The 23,721-nt window shown below is 37.6% G+C and overlaps 4 protein-coding genes across 32 annotated transcripts in view; 3 read left to right on the top strand and 1 right to left on the bottom strand.

The window, feature by feature from the left end:
• The window catches only part of LOC105690611 (collagen alpha chain CG42342), a 121,099-nt gene extending 117,358 nt beyond the window's left edge, over positions 1-3,741 (top strand). For 19 of the 24 annotated variants that reach the window (XM_048657201.1, XM_048657203.1, XM_048657187.1 and 16 more), the window contains 6 exons: positions 202-255; positions 362-388; positions 763-798; positions 1,650-1,784; positions 2,150-2,325; positions 2,598-3,741. In XM_048657201.1, coding sequence (XP_048513158.1) covers positions 202-255; positions 362-388; positions 763-798; positions 1,650-1,784; positions 2,150-2,278 — 381 coding nt within the window. In that variant the 3' untranslated portion in view covers positions 2,279-2,325; positions 2,598-3,741. The remainder of the gene's footprint in view (positions 1-201; positions 256-361; positions 389-762; positions 799-1,649; positions 1,785-2,149; positions 2,326-2,597) is intronic. The other 5 variants (XM_048657192.1, XM_048657188.1, XM_048657193.1 and 2 more) reach the window with 3 other exon arrangements.
• Positions 3,742-4,657: 916 nt separating this feature from the next.
• Positions 4,658-6,630, bottom strand: LOC105690558 (putative peptidyl-tRNA hydrolase PTRHD1). Of its 5 annotated transcripts, none has more exons than XM_048657211.1 (3): positions 6,492-6,630; positions 5,473-5,677; positions 4,658-5,041 (listed from the first exon to the last, which is right to left on the bottom strand). In XM_048657211.1, the coding sequence occupies exons 2-3, from the start codon at positions 5,656-5,658 to the stop codon at positions 4,871-4,873; spliced, it is 357 nt and encodes a 118-aa protein (XP_048513168.1). In that variant the 5' UTR covers positions 5,659-5,677; positions 6,492-6,630; the 3' UTR covers positions 4,658-4,870. The 5 variants fall into 5 exon arrangements, with proteins under 5 accessions (XP_048513168.1, XP_012263841.1, XP_020710687.1 ...); XM_012408418.3 differs by lacking the exon at positions 6,492-6,630 and adding an exon at positions 6,195-6,417; XM_020855028.2 differs by lacking the exon at positions 6,492-6,630 and adding an exon at positions 6,200-6,417.
• LOC105690557 (peroxiredoxin 1) lies at positions 6,503-9,620 on the top strand. 2 transcript variants are annotated; one of them, XM_048657210.1, is made up of 5 exons: positions 6,550-6,641; positions 7,254-7,294; positions 8,322-8,467; positions 8,670-8,978; positions 9,078-9,620. In XM_048657210.1, the coding sequence occupies exons 3-5, from the start codon at positions 8,334-8,336 to the stop codon at positions 9,220-9,222; spliced, it is 588 nt and encodes a 195-aa protein (XP_048513167.1). In that variant the 5' UTR covers positions 6,550-6,641; positions 7,254-7,294; positions 8,322-8,333; the 3' UTR covers positions 9,223-9,620. The 2 variants fall into 2 exon arrangements, with proteins under 2 accessions (XP_012263837.2, XP_048513167.1); XM_012408414.3 differs by lacking the exon at positions 7,254-7,294 and having other exon boundaries at positions 6,503-6,641.
• Positions 9,621-10,066: 446 nt separating this feature from the next.
• Positions 10,067-23,571, top strand: LOC105690435 (titin homolog). The gene is made up of 14 exons (XM_048657474.1): positions 10,067-10,222; positions 10,772-11,363; positions 11,538-11,848; positions 11,955-12,527; positions 12,609-12,689; positions 12,799-12,928; positions 13,046-13,873; positions 13,958-14,233; positions 14,526-14,872; positions 14,954-15,139; positions 15,267-18,256; positions 18,391-21,869; positions 21,938-22,430; positions 22,556-23,571. The coding sequence occupies exons 2-14, from the start codon at positions 10,783-10,785 to the stop codon at positions 22,847-22,849; spliced, it is 10,569 nt and encodes a 3,522-aa protein (XP_048513431.1). The 5' UTR covers positions 10,067-10,222; positions 10,772-10,782; the 3' UTR covers positions 22,850-23,571.
• The last annotated feature ends 150 nt before the right edge of the window (positions 23,572-23,721 follow it).

Raw genomic sequence — 23,721 nt, 5'->3', positions numbered from 1 at the left:
AAAATTTCTTCATTTTACATTAATTTTAGTGTTGATAAGTTTTGGTAGTCGAAAAGGTTCAACGAAAAAAAGAACTTTTAGGCATAATCGACTATTTTCAATTTCATCTACATTCACTGGTTATTGAAATTTACTCAGAGATTTTCAATGATAGATACTTTTGATGTTCATTTAAAAATGGATTTATGGATGTAATTTCAGGGCGCACAAGGTGAACCAGGAACAAAAGGAGAACGTGGAGATCCCGGACTACCTGTGAGTAAAACATTTTTTGGCTTTACTTGTATTCAATAAATTGTTGGTCATGATTTCAAAGTTTATTTATCACGTGGGTGACAACTTCGTACTTATTTCTGCCTAGGGAACTGATGGGATTCCAGGTGCCGAGGTATAGTGGCGACTAACATTATGCAATATTCAATTTTGCAAACTTTATAATTCCTTAACTTCTTCGCCCCCTGCGCTCTTCTATTGCGCGTTTTATTTTTAACTTTCATTGCAAAAACTGTAAGCGACGAGCTTTAATTAAGCTAATTAGATCAGCAAAACCTAATGACTCTTTTTCTCTACCTTTGTCATGCATGTGCCAAAGGACACAGGCCGAACTTGTAATCTTACGCTAACCCCTTGTTATGCTATCTAACAAAGAAAAAAAAAATAGTATTTTAGAATCTTTCTCTAAATATCACCCACATTGTGGCATACGTTCACTACTAAAAAATTATGTTTTCTTTCTGTCATTGTGCTGCGTGCCAATTATAGGGACCAAGCGGTGAAAAGGGTGGCAAGGGTGAGGTTGTGAGTATTGAATGAACTTATTTTTTTAATTAAATAAGCAATATATCACTCAGTGTAGCTTCAATATGTGATATTATCACAGTTGTAATCGTGCAGCAGTTGAACCGAGAATCGATTACGTGTATCTTTAAATTAATATATAAATGGTGAAAAATATCACTGCATAAGAATTATTCGAATTCGCTGCTATTGTCCGAGTTTAACCGCCAGTAGCAGATTGAAATTTCAAAACGCAGTTAAAAACTTGACAGCTGCATTATATTATAGAGACCTCTATTTAATGTAAACCATGAGGAAAAGATCATTCAACGGCCATTTAATCCATTATCTGAAGTAATAATAGAGAGTTGAACGATTGTTAGAATATTATTTACGCTGCTCTCTAATAATTACGCTAATTTTCCGGAAGCCAATGAAATCTTGAATGTAAAATATGCTGTCACCAACAGTTTGGAAAAATATCCAATGCCAAGCTGAATTCTACCATTGAAGTCACCATTGTAATAGCCAAGAATCGATGAAAACATTTGACATTGGAAAACGAAATTTAGAAAAAGAGAAATCCAGATTTTTCAAACCATTCTTAGGGTTTTTATGAGCCGATGAAAAAAAAAATGAAAAATACTTTCTTTATTAACGATCTGACAATGAGCTTCAGCACATCAACTCCCATGTATGCCCGTGTTACAAATTATTAGTACATGAATACTCTTCACGTATATCTTTATTAGTTCTAGTTACATAAAATGCACAAAGTTTTTGTAATGCCTGGCCTAATTGCACGCCGCATAATTGCGCATTGTTTTTTAATAACACGAATTGAAAGTGTGCTCTTCGCGTTATTTGTTCAGGGTCAGCTAGGTAAACGAGGGCGAAAAGGTGACAAAGGTGCTAAAGGAGATCAGGGTGTTCCTGGACTAGATGCCCCCTGCCCCTTGGGAGCCGATGGTCTTCCGCTTCCCGGATGTGGATGGAGACCGCCCAAGGTAAAAATTCACGTACATCAATCTCTGCTTTTCAAGAAGGATACTCATGGACATTTTCACAAAAACAATGAACTTTCAACGAGTCGTCGTTTTCAATGGAGGGATGCGAGTTTTTAATTTTTGGCATCCCTTAATGCGCCGTCACATTAATATTGTTGTGTTGTTACTACTATTTCTGTTTTTATAAGGTATCCAGATTCTCATCAATGATATATGTTACTAAAACTACTAAATAGATGCATGACAGAAAAAGTACATTTATCCGATCCGATTTGGACTAACAATTGATAACGCTATCCTCTTATCTCTATCTATCAGTTTAGTACTGATTCTTGTGTTTTGGAATTGTTACCTCCTATGATTAGGAAATGATGAGTACACCGGGTCCTGCACCGGATGGCCCTGAACCAGCAGAAACGGATTACGATCAGGAACCGGACGAAGAATACGAGGAAGAAGATCCGGACCAAAATGGAAATCTAACTGAGAAATAATGCTCTTCACGTGATTCACATAATTCCTTTCAAACTAACGTGATCTGGTAAAGTAACACTCCCCCACCCCCACACCCTATGTTTACCCTGGTGTTGGTTTTTCACTTAATCTTTTTGTCAATTCTGGGTTTTCATTGTCTCACAATTGTTTTCACAAATGACTAACTAATTGGGTGCATGTGATTCTCCTGTAGTTGGTATTTTTACATTTTATATGTGAATACTGTATTTTCTGTCTAAAACTAAATATACCCTAACATACCCTAATATAGGCACCTCTTACGGCATACCTATAAAGACTTGTGTTTTCTTATTTCAGTCGAAACACAGCGGTTTGCGGAAATGGCTGGGATAAAAAGTGTATAGTGATATATTATGAAGGAAATCTAATGCACTGTGGGGATTTGCCGATAATCCTGATATAGTTCGACATAAAGAAAAAAATATAACAGGTACTACGTATAGTATTCTCATGATTTCAACAAATGCATCATTCAACCCTATTATCAACATATAAACTAATCAAGTCAATGTTTAAACGGACGAACAAATAAGATAATATTACAAATAAAAACCCATCTTATTCATAAGTGTTGTAAATAAATGTACTTACAGTGTTTAGCAGCGTCCGCCATGTGTGTACATACATAATAATAAAAAAAAAATCAACAATGATAATGATAATAATAATAATGATAATAATAATATATAATCAATGATACCTTTCACCATAAAACTTGATATATACCTGATATCATAATTACATTGTAATAAAATTGGAAAGGCCATGCAGAAAATCATACAGGGTGCAGGTAATTGATGAAAATTATCAATAATAATTAAGCATAATTAATGTACTCTTAGATTCTTCAAGAAACATTGTTTCATATTTAATTACGTGATAAGTAAATACAGTGGAATAGAAAAAAAATTAAAACACCATAAGCTTATCTACCACCTAATTGTAAGCCAATTTCAACCACAGGTGTACAAATATACACATCAAAATTATAATTGTAATCAATGGAATAATATTATCATTTCATACAATGCATGCCAAGTATCATAAACTTCATTATAGGTATTATTTTATTATGAATTCACTTGCAATTGAATATTATACTGCCCCGTATAGAAATGATAGTAAAGTTGGATCAAAATATCGCGTAATACCGCGTCGATACCCAAAGATGAATGCGATGATCTAATGTCATTCGGAGATTACCTATGTGCGTCTTACGATCAACTCCGATTTTTCAAAGATTAAAACTGATTATTTACGGTTATTTCATCGCATCGACCATTAAACGTCAGTCGCAAGATCTAATGGTATAAAGCGGATGAAATTATTAGTGTATTTCTTCTAGCGATTATATACCATGTGGATTATTGAATTACTTCCATGCCGATGTTGAACGTATAAGTTTACATGTAATTTGAATAAAATTATAACAACAATTTTATATCTAGTAATGTTGATAATGATGATATGACAAGAGGACTTTGTACACACGTGAATATTTATATGATAGATGTCTATATATTATACCATATTATCGTCGCATACATAGTACATAGTAATGAAGTTTCCATGTATAATGTAATCTGTGACGCTTGAAACATTTTTATACATTTCACCACGTTATTGTTATTATTGTTATTATTATTTTGGTTATTAACATCATTATCGTTGTTTTTGTTGTTGTTGATGTTATTATTTCTCTTATCATTATTATCATTATTCTTCTTCTTCTTATTATGATTATTCAACTAATCGCGCTGTATTAATAAAATATTTATCTGATACTCAGTACAAATATATTCCGTATACTCAGATGCAGTATTTCGATTTGTGACACGTACGGTATAATGGACAACAGAGATATTTTTCATTATACGTAAAATCGGAAAAAAAAAACATTTCCATGTACGTCATTTCACGTATCCAATTTTTTCTTGGGATATCGAGATCACGTGTTGCCCTGTAATACAGAAATATTTTATTCATTGGCATATGATTATCATATGTGCAAGGTATGGTATAATATTTGCAGTCGGTTTCATGCTCCGAATATCTTGTATATGTTTACACTCGTGTGATACGAATTGCGTGATTCAAGAAGGGAAAATGCAGCAACAAGAGACCTGGATCTAAAATATTCTGCTTAAATCCCAATTTCAGATTACAAGAAGTCACATCATTGATCTTTGCTACAGTAGTTCGAATCGGGTCACAAAATTATCGTAAAAAAATTTATCACGGTACAGAGGCCCTTGACCAACCAATTTCGGTCTTTATCATACGTTTTTTACTCTTCAAAAATACTACGATTGAAATTTAAGAAGAAATTGGTAGAAATAATTCTGTTCTCGTATATATAATGTTTCGTACGGAATATTTTTATTTCCAGCGAATCATACAGTGTTATTCATTACAATAATTATTCAACTTTTATGTTTTAACGAGCCATACGACTGTATAAAAGAAATTTTTATCATTTTTCTGCAGACCATGTCACTAGGGGCACAAATACGCAATTAAAGAGCACCTGAATGATAAAACGGTGATTGTTTTCCACTATATACACATTATCACTTGAATAATTTGAACTTTTTGAAGAACATTTGAATCTCTTGTTTGGGGTATGGTTTTACAACGACGCAAGTTGGTATGTTTTCTGGCTGTTCTATCCAGAGCTTGTACTTGATTTCATTTTGATCCAAAGTCGCTTTCAAGTCTGTTAAACTTGCCTCATCTGGGGCCTGAGAAAAATAAATTGCGTCATAAAATTGTGTGGTAAAAATCAAGCAAAGTTCGAACCTAAGATACTCATTAACGAAATCATATATATATACACGAAATTGAATGAGCTGAGATAGGGGATGTTGTTTTTTTGAAGTGATTCGTTTTCAGAATCTTGTTTGTTTTCATTTGCAGTCTTAGAATTTATTCTCTCAAAATAATGAATAAACGGCCAGGTTGGATAATGTATGTGGTAATTCTGCATTAAACCAAGCATGGCTATTTCCGCGATAGACAAATGAAAATTACATACGCAATTACATAAAGTATTATACAACGTGACCGCGTAATTGCATTATGAGTATATTTACGGGCAGCACCGGTGTACCAAAAGAATTAATCCCACGGTTAGAAAGAAAGATTGGCATCTGTGATTCTTTCTAATTTATACCTCCAAAACCACCTTATGCATATTATCCAAGTCAGCGAGATAAGTTTTCATGTGAATATCGTCTTGGAATAAATGAGTTACAGCGGCACACGCGTGGCATGCTTGAGCAATAACTGCACCGACTGGCCAGCCCATGATTTTCATCAGATCTTGACGAACTACGATGTATTGGACGATTTGTGACATTGTTCATTTAGTTGTGAATCTGTAAGAGAAATTATTAATAGGTATTTGGACTATCTATTCTCAATGCTTGGAGTAGTTATTCCGCGGAGCAAATTGTCTATGTTTTAAATTTGAAATACGCGGTCCAATCGATAGGGAAGGCGAGATATCACGTGACACGTGTCCCACTTGTCCGATTTGTTCTCGAATTTTGCCCCCATATCTACTGCAAGGTATAAATCAAGCAATTCCGCATTTCGTCGGGATATAAGAAACAAAGCGAATTCATTGTTTCGGAAAATTAGCAACCGTTTTATATGCCACAGTATACAAAGGGACACATCTGCAAATTAGCGTCTGCTCATTTTTTTGACAGTACGGTTGCTGTCAGATATTTCTTCCTTTTCTTAGAAGCGGATATGACGGATAGTGCCGGTCTGTCTTCAAAGGTGCAAATGGAATAAATATTTCATGTGGCCACCCAAATGAACTAGTAGGTATTAGATTATTATAATTCATTTATAATTACATGCCAGACTTAGGTTAGGAATAAGTACCCCACCGGTGACCTCGCGTAGGAATAAAAGACTGCACCGGCAAGGCTGCAACCCGATTCAGGGGCTGAACGCTAGATGGGATTGAAGCCGCAACCAATTCTGAAATTCTGATATCTTGGAGTATATCACAAGAATTATCCCACCTCAAACATAGCAATTATCCAAGATTTAGAAGGATAAATCTTTCCGTTACGTAATCCCGCTGGACATATCTTATTGATGAAACCACTATAAAATTTCCGTGCAACATCGGTAGTGCAGATATCCGGAAGCTAGTTTTTTTTGTGAGTAACCAACCTCGCTGCGCAGCCGCATAGCGCTCTTTCTCTCCATAATTCTACCTTGGTTCTGCCTACCGGTTCGACTTGCACTGGCCTCACGCAGACGTTTCATTTGTGCTCAACAGCTCGAAGGACCACCAGTGGAATAAGTTCATCACGATCTTAGGTAAGCCAAGTTTTACGTGATCTCGTGTAACAATTTTTTTACCGTTAATAACCTCTTAGCCTACACAAAATATAACCAGACTTTCTTGACACACATATGCACTCGAATCCACCGCCAGCATTCATCTGTTTCTACTCATGTTAAAATATTCGATTTACTATCGCTGTCTCGTAATCCACGTTCTAATAGTAGCCGATGTGAAAGGATCAGAGTTATCCAGCTCAAAAGGCTAAGCTGAATCTTTCGTGGTACCGTTATGAAGATCTTCACATGTGTAGACATATATTACACGAAAGTCGTGGAATCTGGGACCTGATCCGTAATAATGTCTCAGATACAACCTTTGCAATAGAACTGCAGTAGATGATACCAGAGTGCAGCTCTGCATCATTATTACGCAAATTATTTGCGCACAATTCAATATAATCTAGGTGCAAAATTGATGCAGGGGATTTTCCTGCTGTTGTCTTTGTCCAGCGTAGCTAATCTCTTTCTTAATCGTTTGATTGTTTCACGGCTCCGCGGTGACCGTTACAGTTGTTCATTTCTTCGAAATTTTTTTTCCTGTATCATTTCTTGGTAAAAAGTTTCATCCGATTATTTCCTTCTCAGGGTCGCCGAATCGAAGGCTACCACCACAAGTATTACCACATGTAAGCTTTATGAAACGGACAATTCATTGTTGTTATTAATTAGACCGCATCGACTAGTATATCTAACAAGAAATTCTTTTACGATTTGAGTCACCTCTTGTTATTACTTCTTTGTATACGTCCTAACTCATTATTTTTCTCTATTATTGCATAGATCTTCAATTCTTAGCTTGAATTACCTAATTTTCAACTAACCAGTGGATTTAGAATTTACACACCTGCAGCTGGCAGAGCTAATATAATTAAAGTGAGGAATATGACTCATCACGTTGCATAGTATTACATTATCTGAGTACAACATTCAATTTCTTGTGCCACGTTTTCACATCATTATTATCAATCATGTCATGGTGATGATTCAACATTAAACTCTGATAGAGTTTTCCAATGGAACCTGCTAGAAATGTTACATCAGCCTATGAAGTAGTAGTAACCATTAATAAGTTTTCGTATGTATGTGTGTTGAATCACAAAACTTTGAACCCTTATTATATTGCATCACATTGAGAACGTGTTAATGTATTTCTGTTTCACTGCAGATTCTTTAATGAGACACTTTTATTGTTTTTGATTCGGAAATGTAGTACTATCACACATGTATGTACATTCATTCATCCACTGCTGCCCATTCAATGTTAAAGTTGACATGATTATGTAATCTTTTGATAATGGCTACTAATTCGGGTAATTGATTAAACTTCGAATCTAATCCTCATATGTCTAGACAAGATTCACCATCAAATTTATCTTTGCTCTCAGTACTCCTGCGTGCGTGAGTGCACATAGGTTTTTCAGCACTTTCATTCTTGGATCACTCCATGCTACCTCATCTCAGAGATCTCTTATCCGTTTTGAATAAAGATAATGATCCTAGGCTGCAAAATGTTTACATGGAGTATGATCATATCATACTTGTTGTATGCTGATTCATGACCTGTACATCTCAATCTTTATCAGCACCCATATCCATATGTGTCACGTTTATGGAAATTACAGGTACTTATTCGTCTTTTGTTATCATTTATAGACATACCTCATCATGCCGATCCCTGATCTCCAAAAACCAGCTCCTGCTTTCCAAGGAACTGCTGTTGTAAATGGCCAGTTCAAGGAAATTTCGCTCTCTGACTACAAGGGAAAATATTTGATCTTGTTTTTCTATCCATTAGACTTGTAAGTATTGATCGTCAATTACTCCAAATATTTTACTCTGATGAAAACTTTTCGTTCTTATAAGCAACTGTCACATTGTAGACACAAGCACAATTCATTTTCTTTGATCTTCCTTGCATTATATCAACAAAGCACGTGTTGGAAATATCCGATATTATTGAGCCTTGATTATGATTTTTTTCTCCCCTCCTGTTTTCAATAGCACTTTTGTCTGTCCGACGGAGATCGTTGCATTCTCAGATCGTGTGGCTGAATTCCGTGCAATTGGTTGTGAAGTAGTAGCAGCCTCAACTGATTCACACTTCAGTCACTTGGCTTGGATCAACACTCCACGTAAGCAGGGAGGTCTTGGCGATATGAACATTCCTTTGCTCGCCGATAAAAGCTTCAAGATCTCTCGTGACTATGGTGTACTTGATGAAGAATCTGGAATCCCCTTCCGTGGTCTATTTATCATCGACGATAAACAAAATCTGCGACAAATCACAGTCAATGATCTTCCTGTCGGAAGGTGAAAATAATTTTCTATACCTTTTCACATATTACCACGACATTACTTGTTAACAAACAAATGAGCGGTGAGTAACACAGTCATATGCTTTCTTTATAGATCTGTTGATGAGACCCTTCGTCTTGTACAAGCATTCCAGTACACTGATAAGTATGGAGAAGTGTGCCCTGCCGGATGGAAACCAGGCCAAAAAACTATGAAACCAGATGTCAAGGAATCTCAGCAATACTTCAAAGACACATAAGTTCTTGAAGCATCAGGCATCCCAATCATTGAACGATCAACGTGAAATTATATATCTCTAAATTGTTCCCTATATTTGGATTTCTCAATAATGGTAACTCTCGCCGCGGCAGCAGCAGCAACTTTTCTTGCTGCTCTTCTTACATTGAACAAAAATTTCTCGATTGTATCCTGTGGATGAAACCGCACAAGATATCAGATTGGTAAATCTAAATATCTGAGCATTCTTCATTCCTTTTTGTGATTGTCCCATTCATATTACCATTAGTGTAAAGCTATCAGAGGCATGTTCCTTTAGTCCAGTATTTATGTAAGGCGATATGCCAGGATTTTGGTGCCACTGGCACAGACGTCGGATGCGCCAACTCTTCTTTTTAATAAACGAAATTGTTTTGTAAATTACTCTATGGTACCAATCGTCCTTCCAGCATTAATCATATCTTTAGAACATATACCTATATTATATGATAATGGTAAACGAAAAATGAGGAAAAACTGCAGGAATAAAGTTGTGAACTCATGCAATTATATCTGGCGTTCAAATTTAGTTAAGGATCTTCAGTCAACGTATTCGGTATTTGATTCATCTGCATTCGGGTTAAAAGAATATAATGTTCACTAAAAAAATATGTTTCTATTAATTTAAATAAACATTAAAATTATATGAATTATACCGCGAAGACGAATCCCTAATTCCAACAAAAAGCACAGGCAAAATCCTGTGACACTTCAGTAGTTCAGTGGGGTTGAGAATTGGTGGCCTGGCAGCACTGACAAAGTCGAAGATCGTTGGTCGCACGTCACACAATAAAGTCATCAACTATCTTCGTGTCAGTCGATGAACATGTCCGACTGGAAAGTTAAATCTTCACTTAATACAAAATTAATTGATTATTGCTTCATAAAATTCACTAAACTCACACCAGCACGAAATGTTTTGACCCACGAATCCATCAACGGCATTTAAGAATCTTCCAAACTTCATACCTTCATAGCTACAGGTAAGCCCTTTTTTCTCGACGTTTTTTAATGTTTGTTGCAGACCTGTGTCTTCGGTATGCAACAAAGTTTTCCCGAACAAGAGGACATCCTTTTGAATGACATGCTGTCAATCTTACCATTCCTTTTACTAACAAAAATAGCTTTACCAACAATGCCATTCATTTGATACGTACACAGTATAATAGTTGTTGCCGCATCATACATTTGATACCTATGTATACAATATACACTGTAGCTGCCAACATGATTGTAGCTCATGAACAGCAATTACAGCTGGTCGACGAATTGCATGCCCTCAATAATTTGGTCTAGTTAGCCTTTTTATAACTCTTGTGTTAAGACTGATAAGGTCTGTGCAATAATCGGTGCCACCACATGCTAGTGAAATACTCACTCAAGCATTCCTTTCTTCAATGGGCCTCCAAAGATTATGAATCTTCTCTACCAAAACTTCTATTAGTCTCATCATATCAACAGAAAAAAACTGACTGGGTAGGCTCTTGCTACAGCTTAAAATATTCCCACATACTTATTACATGATGCAATAGGTTATGAGACGATGGAGGAGGAAGAATCCCCTAGCTCTCGAGTAATCGAGGACTCTAGTAGTCAAAGTACCACACCGGAGGAAATAGTACCGATTCATAAGCCGTTTGAGCATACATGGGATGTTGCTGTACCTGGAGAAGAAGATTTGCCATTTTTGCCAAAGCCAGGCGAAAGACCAAAAGCTCTAACAGATATAGACTCTGAAAAGAGTAATTCATCGACAGAACAGCAAGAAGATGAGCCAGAAATCCTCATTCAGTTTGAAAATGAGGAAGAGAATTTCATCAGCCAGTATGAAAATGATGATTCATTTGACTACGATGACTCCTATGGCTACGACGATGCGTATGACTATGGAGATCCTAATGAATACGATGACACTTATAATTATGGGGGTGCCTACGACTATGATGATCCATATGGACTTAACCAGTTGATGATGAGCAGAAATAGTGGGATTCCGATCAATCTGAACAATAATGGAACACACAACAATCCGAGTCTTGACTCAGCAAATTTACATCAATTACCCACAAATTTTTGGGCTAATACCCCACCCCCCAGCATGATGGGATCAATGCAGTTGACTAGGTGAGAAAACAATTTTAATCGAGTGCATTAGGACTTCAATAGAAGTTTTTGACCACCAGGTCTATGTACCTAATGGCACTAAGGCCAAATCACAAAATTTGGCCAATTACAACTATAACCTTGTGTGATCTTGAAGATTTTGCCTAATCCTATCGTTTTTACTCTCAATTTCAGCGTAACTTCAAGTCCAACAGTTACTACACAGAGCCCACAAATCCAGAACATGTTAAACCAAGCATCACTAATCATGCAAATTCAGAATCCAAATCTTCAGCAAAGCTCTGCAATGAAATCCCATCCAAGTTTACACCCTACTTACCCCCCAGGCACTGACCAGGTGCTCGAATATGGGACAAATTATCAGGATCCATCTCATCCTGATTACCAAGTTCACCCGACATATAATCCCACTTTTAATTCATCAGAAAATTACCAAACTGCGATATCAGACTCGACATCAGCCCCATCAGTGCCAGGCACAGAAGGTTCGAATTACTTTTCTAACCGGTCTTTTGATGAAAATCCAGTAACAGATAATTTAAGACTCCAACACATATTCAAATTAAACTTTCGAGGTATTTACATCCACAGAACCAGAAGTAGAAATCGAACCAGAGCGTGGACCAGAACTATCAGGGCATGTTGAGGGGACCTACTCTCCAGATGATCCAACACCAGATGAAGCAGTTGCTCCAGAACCTGAAAATAGTCAAGTGTTTCAAGCCACGCCAGCACTTAATATATCAGACATACCGACGCCGCACACGCCTGAACGTCCCGAAAAAATTGTACAGAGTAGCACACCAGAGATTAGTGAACCCACATTTGATATTTCAGATAGCCCAAAAACGCCCAAGCCTGTATTGGGTAAAGCACAAGCAAAGAAACGGCTCATGGCATTTGCAAATAAATTTGGTGTTGTACCAAAAATCCAACCCCCCAAATCAAAAGCCAAAATAGATCCTGGACCGGCAAAAGCTGACACCACTTCAAAACAACATACACAAGATACATCTCGAATAAAATCAGATAGAGGCAAAGGAAAGCCTAAAGACAAGGTAAAATCATTACTGGAAGAGTTGAATGATGCAAAAATGAAAATTGAATCTGCACTGGAGGCACAGCAAAAAGACAGTAGCAGCGGCAGATCTAAGAAACATCACGGTAAATTTTCAAGATCATAAAATCTATTTTCTATCTACTATTGATGTTCTTCTGCATCACTATCTTCATTTAATATTCTAGAGGACAGAGTGCCAGCTATTGAGGAAATTGTCAGAGAAGAATCGATGACCAAAGGAATACAAGATTACAATAATTCTTCATGTAAGTAAAAATTCTCTTCAATCAATTTGAATGTTACAAACATTGGATTTTCCAAATGAACAAGTCGAAATTGATTTGATCTGATCTGAATTTTCTCTATTGATTGCAGTAGCTGCTGAAAAGGAGGCAAACAGACAAAGTAGCAGCAGTAGTAAAAGCAGGTGGAAAAAGACGCATCAAAATCATTCAGAAGAAGAAAATGATCACAAGGCCACATACAGCAGGAAATTTTTCGACAGGTAATTCAAAGTTTTAATTCGATTATTCACTAAACTTTGGAACCCAATTACGGATTACAAAGTAACATAAATATTTCAAAGCTTATTCGATATGAACATTTTGAATATTTTGTTAAGGAGAAGACGTTATAGCAGAGATCGTGATAGAGATTACAAATCTAAGGACAATAAATTCTCAAAGGATCAACCACCTCGTAGGGTTTCGCAGGATAGAGATCAGCGCAAGAGAGATAAGGAAAGGACCAGTAGAGAGATTAAAAAGAAAAAAGGGGGTTCAAAAGAGAGAGATAAAAAGGATGTTCAGACTCCATCGTTATCCAAAGAAAGAGAAAAGGAAAAAGACAGACAAAGAGAAAGAGAAAAAGAAAAAGAGCGTGTGAAAGAAAAAGAACGAGAGAAGGAAAAGGAGAAAGAACTGGAACGAGAGAAGGAAAGAGAGAAAGAAATAGAACGAGAGAAGGAAAAGGAGAAAGAATTAGAGCGAGAGAGGGACAGGGAAAATGAAAAAGAACGAGAACGAGAACGAGAAATGGAAAGAGAACAGGAAAAAGAACGCGAACGAGAGAAGGCAAGAGAGAAAGAACGAGAAAAGGAGAGGGAGAAAGAACGAGAACGAGAAATGGAAAGAGAAAAGGAAAAAGAACGCGAACGAGAGAAGGCAAGAGAAAAAGAACGAGAACAAGAACGAGAAATGGAGAGAGAAAAGGAAAAAGAACGCGAACGAGAGAAGGCAAGAGAGAAAGAACGAGAAAAGGAGAGGGAGAAAGAACGAGAGAAAGAAAAAGAAAGAGAAAAAGAGAGAGCAAAAGAAAGAGAGAAGGAGAAGGAACGAGAGAAAGAGAAAGAGTTTGTAAGGTGTAAAAGTTGGTTGGAGCTGAAGAGGTCCGGACTTTCCACAGAAGAAATGGTTAACCGCAGAAGAGAGGATAAATTGAATCTGAACAGGTATCTCCTGCAAATATTGAATCTGTCATAGCTACTCTGGAAGATATTTCATTCAGTTTTATTCAACTAAATATTGATTTTCAGAACAGCACAAGATTTCGCTCAGCATTTTGATCAGATGTTGATGATGGGGGGTTACAATTTGAAGCGATTGCCTCTAATAGCTGAGGGACAAGAAGGAGAACCTATAGAATTTCCGCCAGAATCTATAAGATCAACAAAGCGTGGTAGAGGACCTCCAGTTTTATTTGCGGAAAATCCTCGGGTATCGCTTCTTCTTACTCGACAACAGCTGTATCAAGCAATTCCATCGGACCGTCGTGATAAGATGCGACAAATATGCGAGGCGTATCAGATTCAGTAAGTTAATTTTTATAGTCAGAAAGATTGGAAAGGTTTTCCAGGCTACGTTAATTCTATCAATCCCGGAAGTTTTCGCTCCGCACTTTATCCCAATCAACTTTTAGCACTTTTTGTGAGTTCACAGTACTATACACTGTTTGCAATTTCCGGAGGTTCCCAGTATTCCTATTCATGAAAAACTAGGGAAATCGCATTCAGTGCACAATGTTGCTGCGCACGGACAAACGCTATTATCCTGAGTAATTGATTATTAGTTTGCTGAGTACCACTTAAGTAAGTCGTATTTCAGAATAAATTCTGCTGACGACGTCGATCAACGTGACGGTTGGTATGACAGAATGGAAAATTTTAAAGTATCCAAAAAAGGGGTCATTGCAGATGACACTACTTTAAAATCCAGATGGGAAACCGATAGTCCAATCGTTCCTCCAAAAGAGAAAAGTCGAGAGTCTAAAATAGTCGTGGAAAAGTTTGAAACAAAAGATGAAATACCCCAACCCAAAGTCAAAGAAGCTGCCAGAGTTGAAACTGCGAATCAAGAGAGCAGTTCGATGCCTGAAGTTTCTAGGGAGTCTCACATATTGTCCTACAACCGCTCACAAAGTGTATCAACTGACACACAGATATTTTCGTCTCGTAAGTACTAATGAAAACGATATATGCGTTCTAATTATAACTGATTCCACAGACTGTGATTGCCTATTACCTTTGATTTAGGTAATAATGACGTGAATCTGAAATCAAGTAGATTAGTAACTGTTGCTAACAGAGAAGATTGCGTTTCTTCACCTTTATCTGCAGCTACAGGGGACCCAAAACTGGTCTCTGAGTACGAACAGTTCATGAAAATGGTCAACAGTGATGACTCTGTGCCTACCTCCTCTAATGTAATAGCTTCAAATGGTAAGCTATTTCATCATTGAACTCAAGGCTATATGGGTTTTCAAGAGATTTACTAAAAGCATGCACCATATTTATAAAAAAACGCATAAATTGTAGGGAATGAAATTTTTGATGGTTTTGATTTCAGAATCAATGCCCCCTTTGGCCATTCAGACTACCTCCAGTTTAGAAAAATCTCTCATGATTAACAAGGCAGGATCATCAGATTCTAAAAAGGTTCCTGACAAAATCGTTCCAAAAGACAAGTTAGATTACCTGGAAGATAGCGAGATTGAATGCGCCAGTGTTTTTACTAAGAGCAAAGAATCCAATTTGACAGGCGAAATTGAATCTGAGAAAAATGAGAGCTTCCGAGCTACAACAGCAAAGGTGGCAAGTGAAGCAGATGCAAGTAGTAGCAGAGATGACGAATCCGATGAGTCCAATTCTGTGCCCAGTGACTGGGAGAACGTCAAAATCAAGGAGGAGAAGCTCAGTGATGAAAGTTTGATTAAAAAAAATCTGAAGAAAAAAAAGAAATACCGTCAATCAAGTAGTGACTCTACTTCATCCTCATCATCCACTTCGTCATCATCAACGTTTTCATCTTCATCAGATTCTTCAGACTCGGAAGAAGATGCAGAAAAAAATAGAGAAAAGAGAGCAAAAAGAATTAAGAAAAAAAGCAAACGCAGAGTGTTACGAAAGAAATTCAAAAAGAGAGTCAAATCAAGTTCCGAATCCGACAGTAGTGACGATCAAACAAGTGAATCGTCCAGTGAAGATGAAAAAAGGAAACGACGTAGACGAAAGAAGAAGTCAAAGAAAAAGCCAAAGAAAGTGATCGTCAAGAAAAGACGCAAACGGAAAATGCAATCAGACTCTAGTAGCTCCGATTCAGACACTAAAGCAAAAAAGAGAAAAAGAAAAAGTGAAAAACAGTCGTGTCGAAAACAAAGCGATAAAAAAATCTCCGACAACGATGATGGAATGTCAAAGAAGAAATCAACAGATTTCAAGAAAGCCGATAAAAAAAAAGATAGCAGAGAGAAACAAGAATCACTGAACGAAACAATGGAAGTTAAGGAGGAAAAAATTGAGCTAAACAAAGGTGATATACCATTCAAAGAATCATGCAGCAAAGAAATTCCAACCAGTAGTAGAAAGAAGCGTACTCGGGAATGGAGCTTCGACGATAATTCGGTAGCAACAGAAGAGGAAAGGGAGCTGGTTATCAAACAGAATATTGTCACGCTAAAACCAGATTTGAAAAAAAAAATTCCGGATAAAGAAAAGAGAAACGATGCAATTGGAAATAAGTTTCTTGAGGAATGGGAAAAGGAGAATACAGAACTGCCAGAACAAATATTACATGAGAAGGAAATTTCCAGTTCTGATAACAAGAAAAAAGTAAAAAGTATTAAAGACAAACGTATGAGAGACATAATGAAAAACCAATCGGATGAAAAGTTGAAGGAAAAATCAAGAGAAGTCAAACTGTTGGATGAATGGGAAAAAGAGAGTCTTCGAATGACGCACCAAATAATCCAGAGGGAAGAACGATCTGAAGAAACGATAAATAGAAAAAGCAAAATTAAAGTGAGTGGCAGCGAATGGGAAGAAGATGATTTCAGTCTAAATGATAATTCAAACATATCGACCATATCTTCTCTAGAGAAGTTAAATAAGAGAAAAGAGCATTTGAATGACGAGTGGGAAGTAGATAGCTTAGAAGAGAGTGGTGAATCTAACGAGCGAAAGAAATTTAAAAAAGAGAAAAAAATTGAGAAGGGTGTGAAGTACGATAAAAAAACAGATACCTACATAACTGTGGATAGAGAAACTAACAAAGAGCACAAAAGAAGGCAAAATAGACTATCGGCTATTAGAATATGGGAAGAGGAAGAGGAAGAAGGAGAAAAAGAAGCAATGATGCTCATGAACCAAAAAGCCAAACATGCGCCATCAGATGGATCAAAAAATAAATGGGATATTGAAGAACAAAAGATAAAAATGATAACAGAAAAGAAATGGAAAGGCACTGAAGTAGGAAATTGCAAAAGTGAACCATGGTTACAAAAAAATCGAAATCCAGAAAATATCGAGAAGACAAAACACAGAAGCGAGAAACAGGACGATCAACGATTCGAAAAATATTATCAGGAAAACCATGATACTACGGTTGAAAATAAAGATAAAGTTGATGAGAATGTTCCAGCAAAAAACTGGAACATAGTGCAGCCTGGAGAACTGTCAAACAGTACGAGCTGTGACAATCAAACTGACAAACGAATTTATAAACCGAATTTGATAGAGGATCTGAATGAACATGACAGGTGTAAGAGTTTGAAACTATCGGAAAACAATACTAGCAGAGATTGGGAAGACGAAGATCAAGAAAAAACAAGTGACTGGGAATTGGAAGATGATCTGAACATTAAAGTGACAAGATTTGGAGCAACTAGAGATGTCTTAAGTGATTGGGAGAAACCTGCAGTTGTGAATAAAGTGAATCACTGTGAAAATTCAAATCCAGTCGAGACAAGTTGGCCCAAGTCAAATACTGGTCCTTTACCAAAGAAGGACAAGAAAAGTCGTTGGGATGTTGAAAGCAGTTCAAACAAGTATAGCGAGCCAACACAAATACAAGAATCAGTGAAAAGTGAATCAGATAATCTTCTTCTGATAGAATGGGAAGAAGAACATAATGAATGGGTCAAAAGCACAGTTTCAACTTTGGATGATATTCCAGTGAAATCGGTTGCCTATGAAGTTCATCCTACCGTGACTTTGCATGAAACTTCTATGAAATCTTCAACACTTGACACAACAACAAACAAATCCAAAAAATCAGATGAACTATTCAGTTCTCCTGATGTGGCAAGTCTGAAGAAAAAAGATCAATTGAAGCGTTCATCAAATATCCTTACACTGTCTCAAAAACCATGGAATACTGAAGAAGTTTCAACAAGTAGTCACCAGTCTTTGAGTTCATTAATAGAATTGAATTTCAACAACATTCGGCACGCTGCATTAGATAAAAATTCTCAACATTCAGATAGGAATCCTGCAAAAGATAGTAAAGACGACTTAGAATTGTACAGTCCAAGTTCTCTGGCATTTTCACAGAAGTCTGAAGTAAGTGCAATATGTATTGTAGTATTTTTTTATGCTGTGCAATTTTTTTTATACCTGACGACAATTTGGAAGATTATTATTTTTTGTTGTTACATTTTTTTTGTTTTATACAAAGTATCTCGCCGTTTTTACAGGACATGGACATTTCTAGTGGCAGCGAAAAAGCTCATCCTAAGACCGAAGTGATATCTAATATCCCACTGCCGACAGAAGAATTTCCAATTATGTTTGAGGCTTCTAATATCTCAGTACCTGTTGTTTCGCCAGATCAAGATTTCAATTTCATTGCGAATAACAGTTTTGAACCTAATATCAATGCTCGTGATGCCATAGTAGGCAAACCTGTACTCAATGTGCAAGACAAATTCAAAGATAATGATAAAATCATGTCCCTGAAAGTCAAATGTGAAAAGATGAGTTCAGGTGCAATACAATTGCCTAAATTTGGACCTGAGTGTATCAATTTGAAAAAAATAAGTTCCGAGCATTCCGGTAGATCGTCTACATCAAGTTTTAGCATGGAAGCAACAATGGTACTCCCTATAGAAGAAAATAAAAGCAAGAATTCTATGGACATATTTGCAGACTATGAGTCGAGTAGCGATTCTCATGACAAAACCGAATCTGAGGATGATTCGGCCCCCGATCCAATCCAGCTCGAGCAGAAAGAAGAAAAAACACTTTCACCTTTGAAATTAATCCCCAAACAAATTTTGTTTCAACATAATAATGAGATTAAGTCCAAGTCGACTCCAGAGATACAAAAAGGAGAAATGGTTCAGGGTACCATTTCCTTTAAAATCCAAAAGAAATTACTACCAGCTAATGTATTACCAAGTGCAGAAGCTGAAGAGACCATGAACGACTTGGAGAAACAACATATGTCCGAAAATTCAGTCTCTGGTAGCAAAATGATTGTAACTAAAAAGTCTGTGAATGATGGCGTCGCGAGCTTAGGAACTATGAATTTAACTTCGCAGAAGCCTCAATTAGAAAAAATCCCAGCAGCTGTTACTTTGAAAAAAGAAGTTGAAGATGTTAATCAATTTTTGAAACTGCCGAGTAATACCATCAGAAATAACTTACCAAATATGCAAGACTTTGAAGTACAAGATAATGATAAATACGATGAATTTGCCATCATTCCCAAGCAAGAAGTTGACGAAGCTATGCAACGATCTCAATCACGATCCCGATCTCCCTCAAGATCCAGATCTAGAACAAGATCCCGATCAACATCACGAGATCGTCGCAAAAAAAGTCCTGAGAGAAGGGAAAGAGATAGATGGATTAGAGAGGATCGAAGAAAAAGTAGAGATATAGAGGCTAGAGATAGAGATAAATCTGGAAAACGCGAGCAGTTAGGAATTCTAGTTCAAGAGAATCGAAATCGCGGCAACACTAAATATGTTGACCGAGGAGATAGCCGAAGACGTATCAGCCCGAGCAAAGGAAAATTTGTAGCTCGACGAAACAGATCGAGAAGTCCTGTCACAAGTAAACGGAGCAGAAGTCGTAGTCCTATGAACAGAAAAGATCGTGATAGAAGCCCTAAGCGGAGGGGAGGAGAATCAGACAAAAAATTAATCAAACTCAGCGATAGACTTGATGAAACAGATGATAAAGACTTCTTCAAAGACGACGACTTCATTATTAGTAAATACAAAGCTTTTGACGATCGGAAAGAGAGAAGCGTCAAAAGTCCAATCAGATTTCCAATGTCGACAACTGCTGAAGATCTTAACAACAGGAAGTTCGGAAGCGTCGAACGTAAGTTAGATAAAGACAGAGATCGAGGAAGGTATAAAGACAGCATAGAACGAGATAAAGAAAGCAAAAGCTATGACCCAATGGAAATACTCAGAGAGAAAAGTTTGGATGGAGACCGTCATCGTAAAAGATTGCATGTGGACAATGAAAGCAGACATCACCAGTGGAAATATGAAAGCGGGGAACACAGAGACGATTTCTTTCCCAATGAGTTTGATCTTGATTTTGAAGAGGGACGTTTCAACAGAAGTGATAGCCTCGACAGAGAGATCGAGGAAGGACCTATCCATTTACAGCCCAAATCTAGATCCAGACGTAGAGACCGGAGTATAGAATCTCGATCAAAACATGGCAGGGGCCGGTTCAGAGAAAGAGATTCTCCCAGTTCTGAAACACGTGAGGGTAGATCTTCTTATTCAAGGTCAAGATCACCTCCTACTCGATCGACACGAGCTAGAGGGTCAATTGACCGATATCGAACATCTCGGAAAAGTAGGTCAAGATCGCGTACTCCAGTAAGAAGCTCAAGACCAGCTAAAAGAATACACAGATCAAGATCGACATCTCTTGTGAGAGAGGGAACTGATCTATCTATGCATGAAAAGTGCACCACCGGTAGAAGAATAGAAACAATTGTACAGTCAGTTTCTACAGTAACAAGAAATGCCGGTGTAATTGCTGATTCTACGATATCTGATTCAGAACTCTTGGCTGGCAATGAATGCATAAATCATGACGGCTCATTACGATATGCAAGCAATGCTAATAGCAGTACTAGTGAGTACTACTATTATTCTGAAGGAAATTTAACTTATCCTCCACGTATTGAAGAGACTCACCAATCAGCAACAATAGGAACAGGTTCTCCAAAACGCCTTTCTCTTGATGACAGATTGGAATTAGAATTAGGAATCAAGAAAAAGCAACAACAGCAAATTCCACTGACCATTCAAGACAGTCAGCACGCTGGATACCATCCTGCAGCGTTCTCTACAAACATCGCTACCTATCCAGGTATACCTCCCAGTGCTATGCCACCGTTGCAACAACCGTACCAGCAGCCGCCTCCAAAAGTGCTTCAGGTTGGGAATGTTCTACAAGTTATACCTTCAGAATTTGCCGGAATTACTCCTCCTCAACGAGAATTGCCTGCAGTAGGGGTCAGCAATTCCAGTCACGTAGTACGTGTTGGAAATGTTCTCCAAGTGGTTCCGACTACCCTCAATTGGGCTACTGCAGCACCGTCCTCTGATGCTATCAACTCAGCATATCATCGTCCTTGCGCAGCAGCTACTCCTATTGGGATTTCACTACCCCCTTCAACATTGAGCCTCATTTCTCCCAGCACAACTTCGCCGATTGTTATTCCTAGGCCAGAGATAATACCAGCTGTTGCGCTACCTGTTTACAACTACGACGCAATATTGGAAGAGCGTAAAAAAGGGCGAGATGAGCGGAAAAAGATTAGAGAAGAGCGAAGAAAAGAGAGAGAGCTTAAAAGAATGGAGAGGCGAAAACGACGTGCAGACCGTCTAATTAAAAAGAATCTTACGCTTCGCCAACAAGAGGGAGCAACTTTTCAACAACATTCACCACCTCCACCTATTTCTGTCACCTCGGGGATTGAAGATGAAGAAGATGAGGAAAGCATTATCAAGGATCCATCTCTACCCCTGCCTTTGAGTGACATTGAACACCAGTTGCAAGAAAAACTGGAACAACCAGATGGATCTGGGGAAGGATTCAACGATGAAGTTGCAGAGGAAGTAAAGGATGTTAAAATCGAGTGGTTACCTCTTCTTCCACCACCAGCTAAAGGCATCTTGATATCTCCTGGCTTTGGGTGAGTACCTTTGAATTTTTTAGAAATATTTCTATCAAAATTTATTGTTAAAACCATCATTTTTTCAGAAGAGAGTCATTGCCTAATGGAGATCCACTCAACGATGATGAAGTGGATGACTACGAAGATCGAAATGAGGATAGAGAACGAGTAGAAATGACTGTTGACTCTGAATTTGCGTTGACAGAAGAGCAAGTGGAGAGTCAACTTCAGGCAATAATTGAAGAATCAAAAACCAAAGATTCAGCATCTATAGCCAGTATGTCGCGAGATGAGGAAAAGGAGCGCGAGGTTCGGAAAAAAAGAATAGTCAGAAGAAGGAGTCGAAAATCTGTACAGTTTGCCGATGGGGTACGCCCAGGAGAAGGCACTAGTCCGAGTGGCGGCGAAGGGGACATGCCATCTCCACCTCCTACGATTTCTAACGCCGTTTTACCCCTTCGAAATAGTAACATTATGAACTACAATACTCTGCATGGAACTGAGAAGCGGCTTAAGATTAAGAAATCAAAGAAAAAACACCAAAAAAGCAAGCCCCCCAAGACGAAAAAGAAAGTCAAGGTAATACAAGCTCAATAAAACATTAAAAAATCATGCCAGAGTTCACATGGTAGGGTTTCACGAATAATGTGACTTGACTGTTTTTATTAACATTCAGGAGTTTGTATTGATGTGAATAATTACAGGTGAAGATCATCAAATTGAAGAAATCTCAAATACCAGTTTCTTCTCCACTGGCAATCGAAGACTTGGATGAGCTAGATGATCGATCGCCGCCTCCTCCACCCCCAGGGTCTCCACCGCCGCCTCATTTGTGGCCGTCATACCTAGCAGCGTATAACGCAGCTTTGCATACCCCTATAAATAGTGAACCTCCCTCTCCGCCACAGACTGTGGCATCGCCACCGCCAACGCCACTTCCACTCTTAGTTCCTCCACCTCCTTTGACTTATACCATTCAGCCCTGCAACAAGGCTTAAGCATAACTACTATTCTGATTACTGACAAAGCAATTATTCCGCTTATGTCCGATCTATACGTAAATTCATTTTTCAACCTTATTCCAGCTGATGAAACTTAATCGATGTTTATCCCAGCTGACAAACTTCTACAAAGCAGTTCAGTGAAAAGTGATAACATATTGATTATTATATTGATAAGATAACATACGATTAGTTAAGTTTTAACTTACAGTTATTAGGGTCGTATTTTTCGTGTATAACGAATAATATAATGATTGATAGTAAATTCGTATTGAAAACAAAATGCGAGTTGTCGAACCACATTCAAACGGTCGAGTCCAAGCTCATTTTGATTTCCAAGTTTGGGGTCCCGTGGGACATTTTCCTAAATTCAGAAACTTCTGATTTTTTAATTTAGGCTCACTCGGATTCCGAAGCCGGTTCTCTATCATAGCGTATTTGTAACGAAAGTTCTTGCACTCTACATACTACAAGTAGCTGGCATCTACGAATTTCGGTTTCATGGACCATTGGGAGGAAAGGCCTTGGTTTGTCGGGTGGAGAAACTCGAATTCGTCTGCATAATTTGAGTCTAATGGATTCAGGCCGCATATTTGGATTGGACTTCAAAATTTACATAGGAGGTGAGAGCAAGATTCAAGTTCATAGATATTTTTGTTAATGCATATGTTCCACGGAGAACGTTGAAGAATCGAAATAAATTACTCCACGTATTGCCACAGTTCTTCATTCTATTTGCAATGATTGGGCAGGATGTAGGTATTTTTCGTATAGAACAACTAATACTGTAGCTTAAAGGTGTATTTTCACCAGATGATCAACTTCGCGAAATTTCTAGGCTTATTTGCTTCGGTTGTAGGCTGTGTTGA

Source organism: Athalia rosae, chromosome 6 (genome assembly GCF_917208135.1).
Source record: "Athalia rosae chromosome 6, iyAthRosa1.1, whole genome shotgun sequence".
Lineage (NCBI taxonomy): Eukaryota > Metazoa > Arthropoda > Insecta > Hymenoptera > Athaliidae > Athalia > Athalia rosae.
This window is presented reverse-complemented; position numbering and strand designations above follow the sequence as displayed.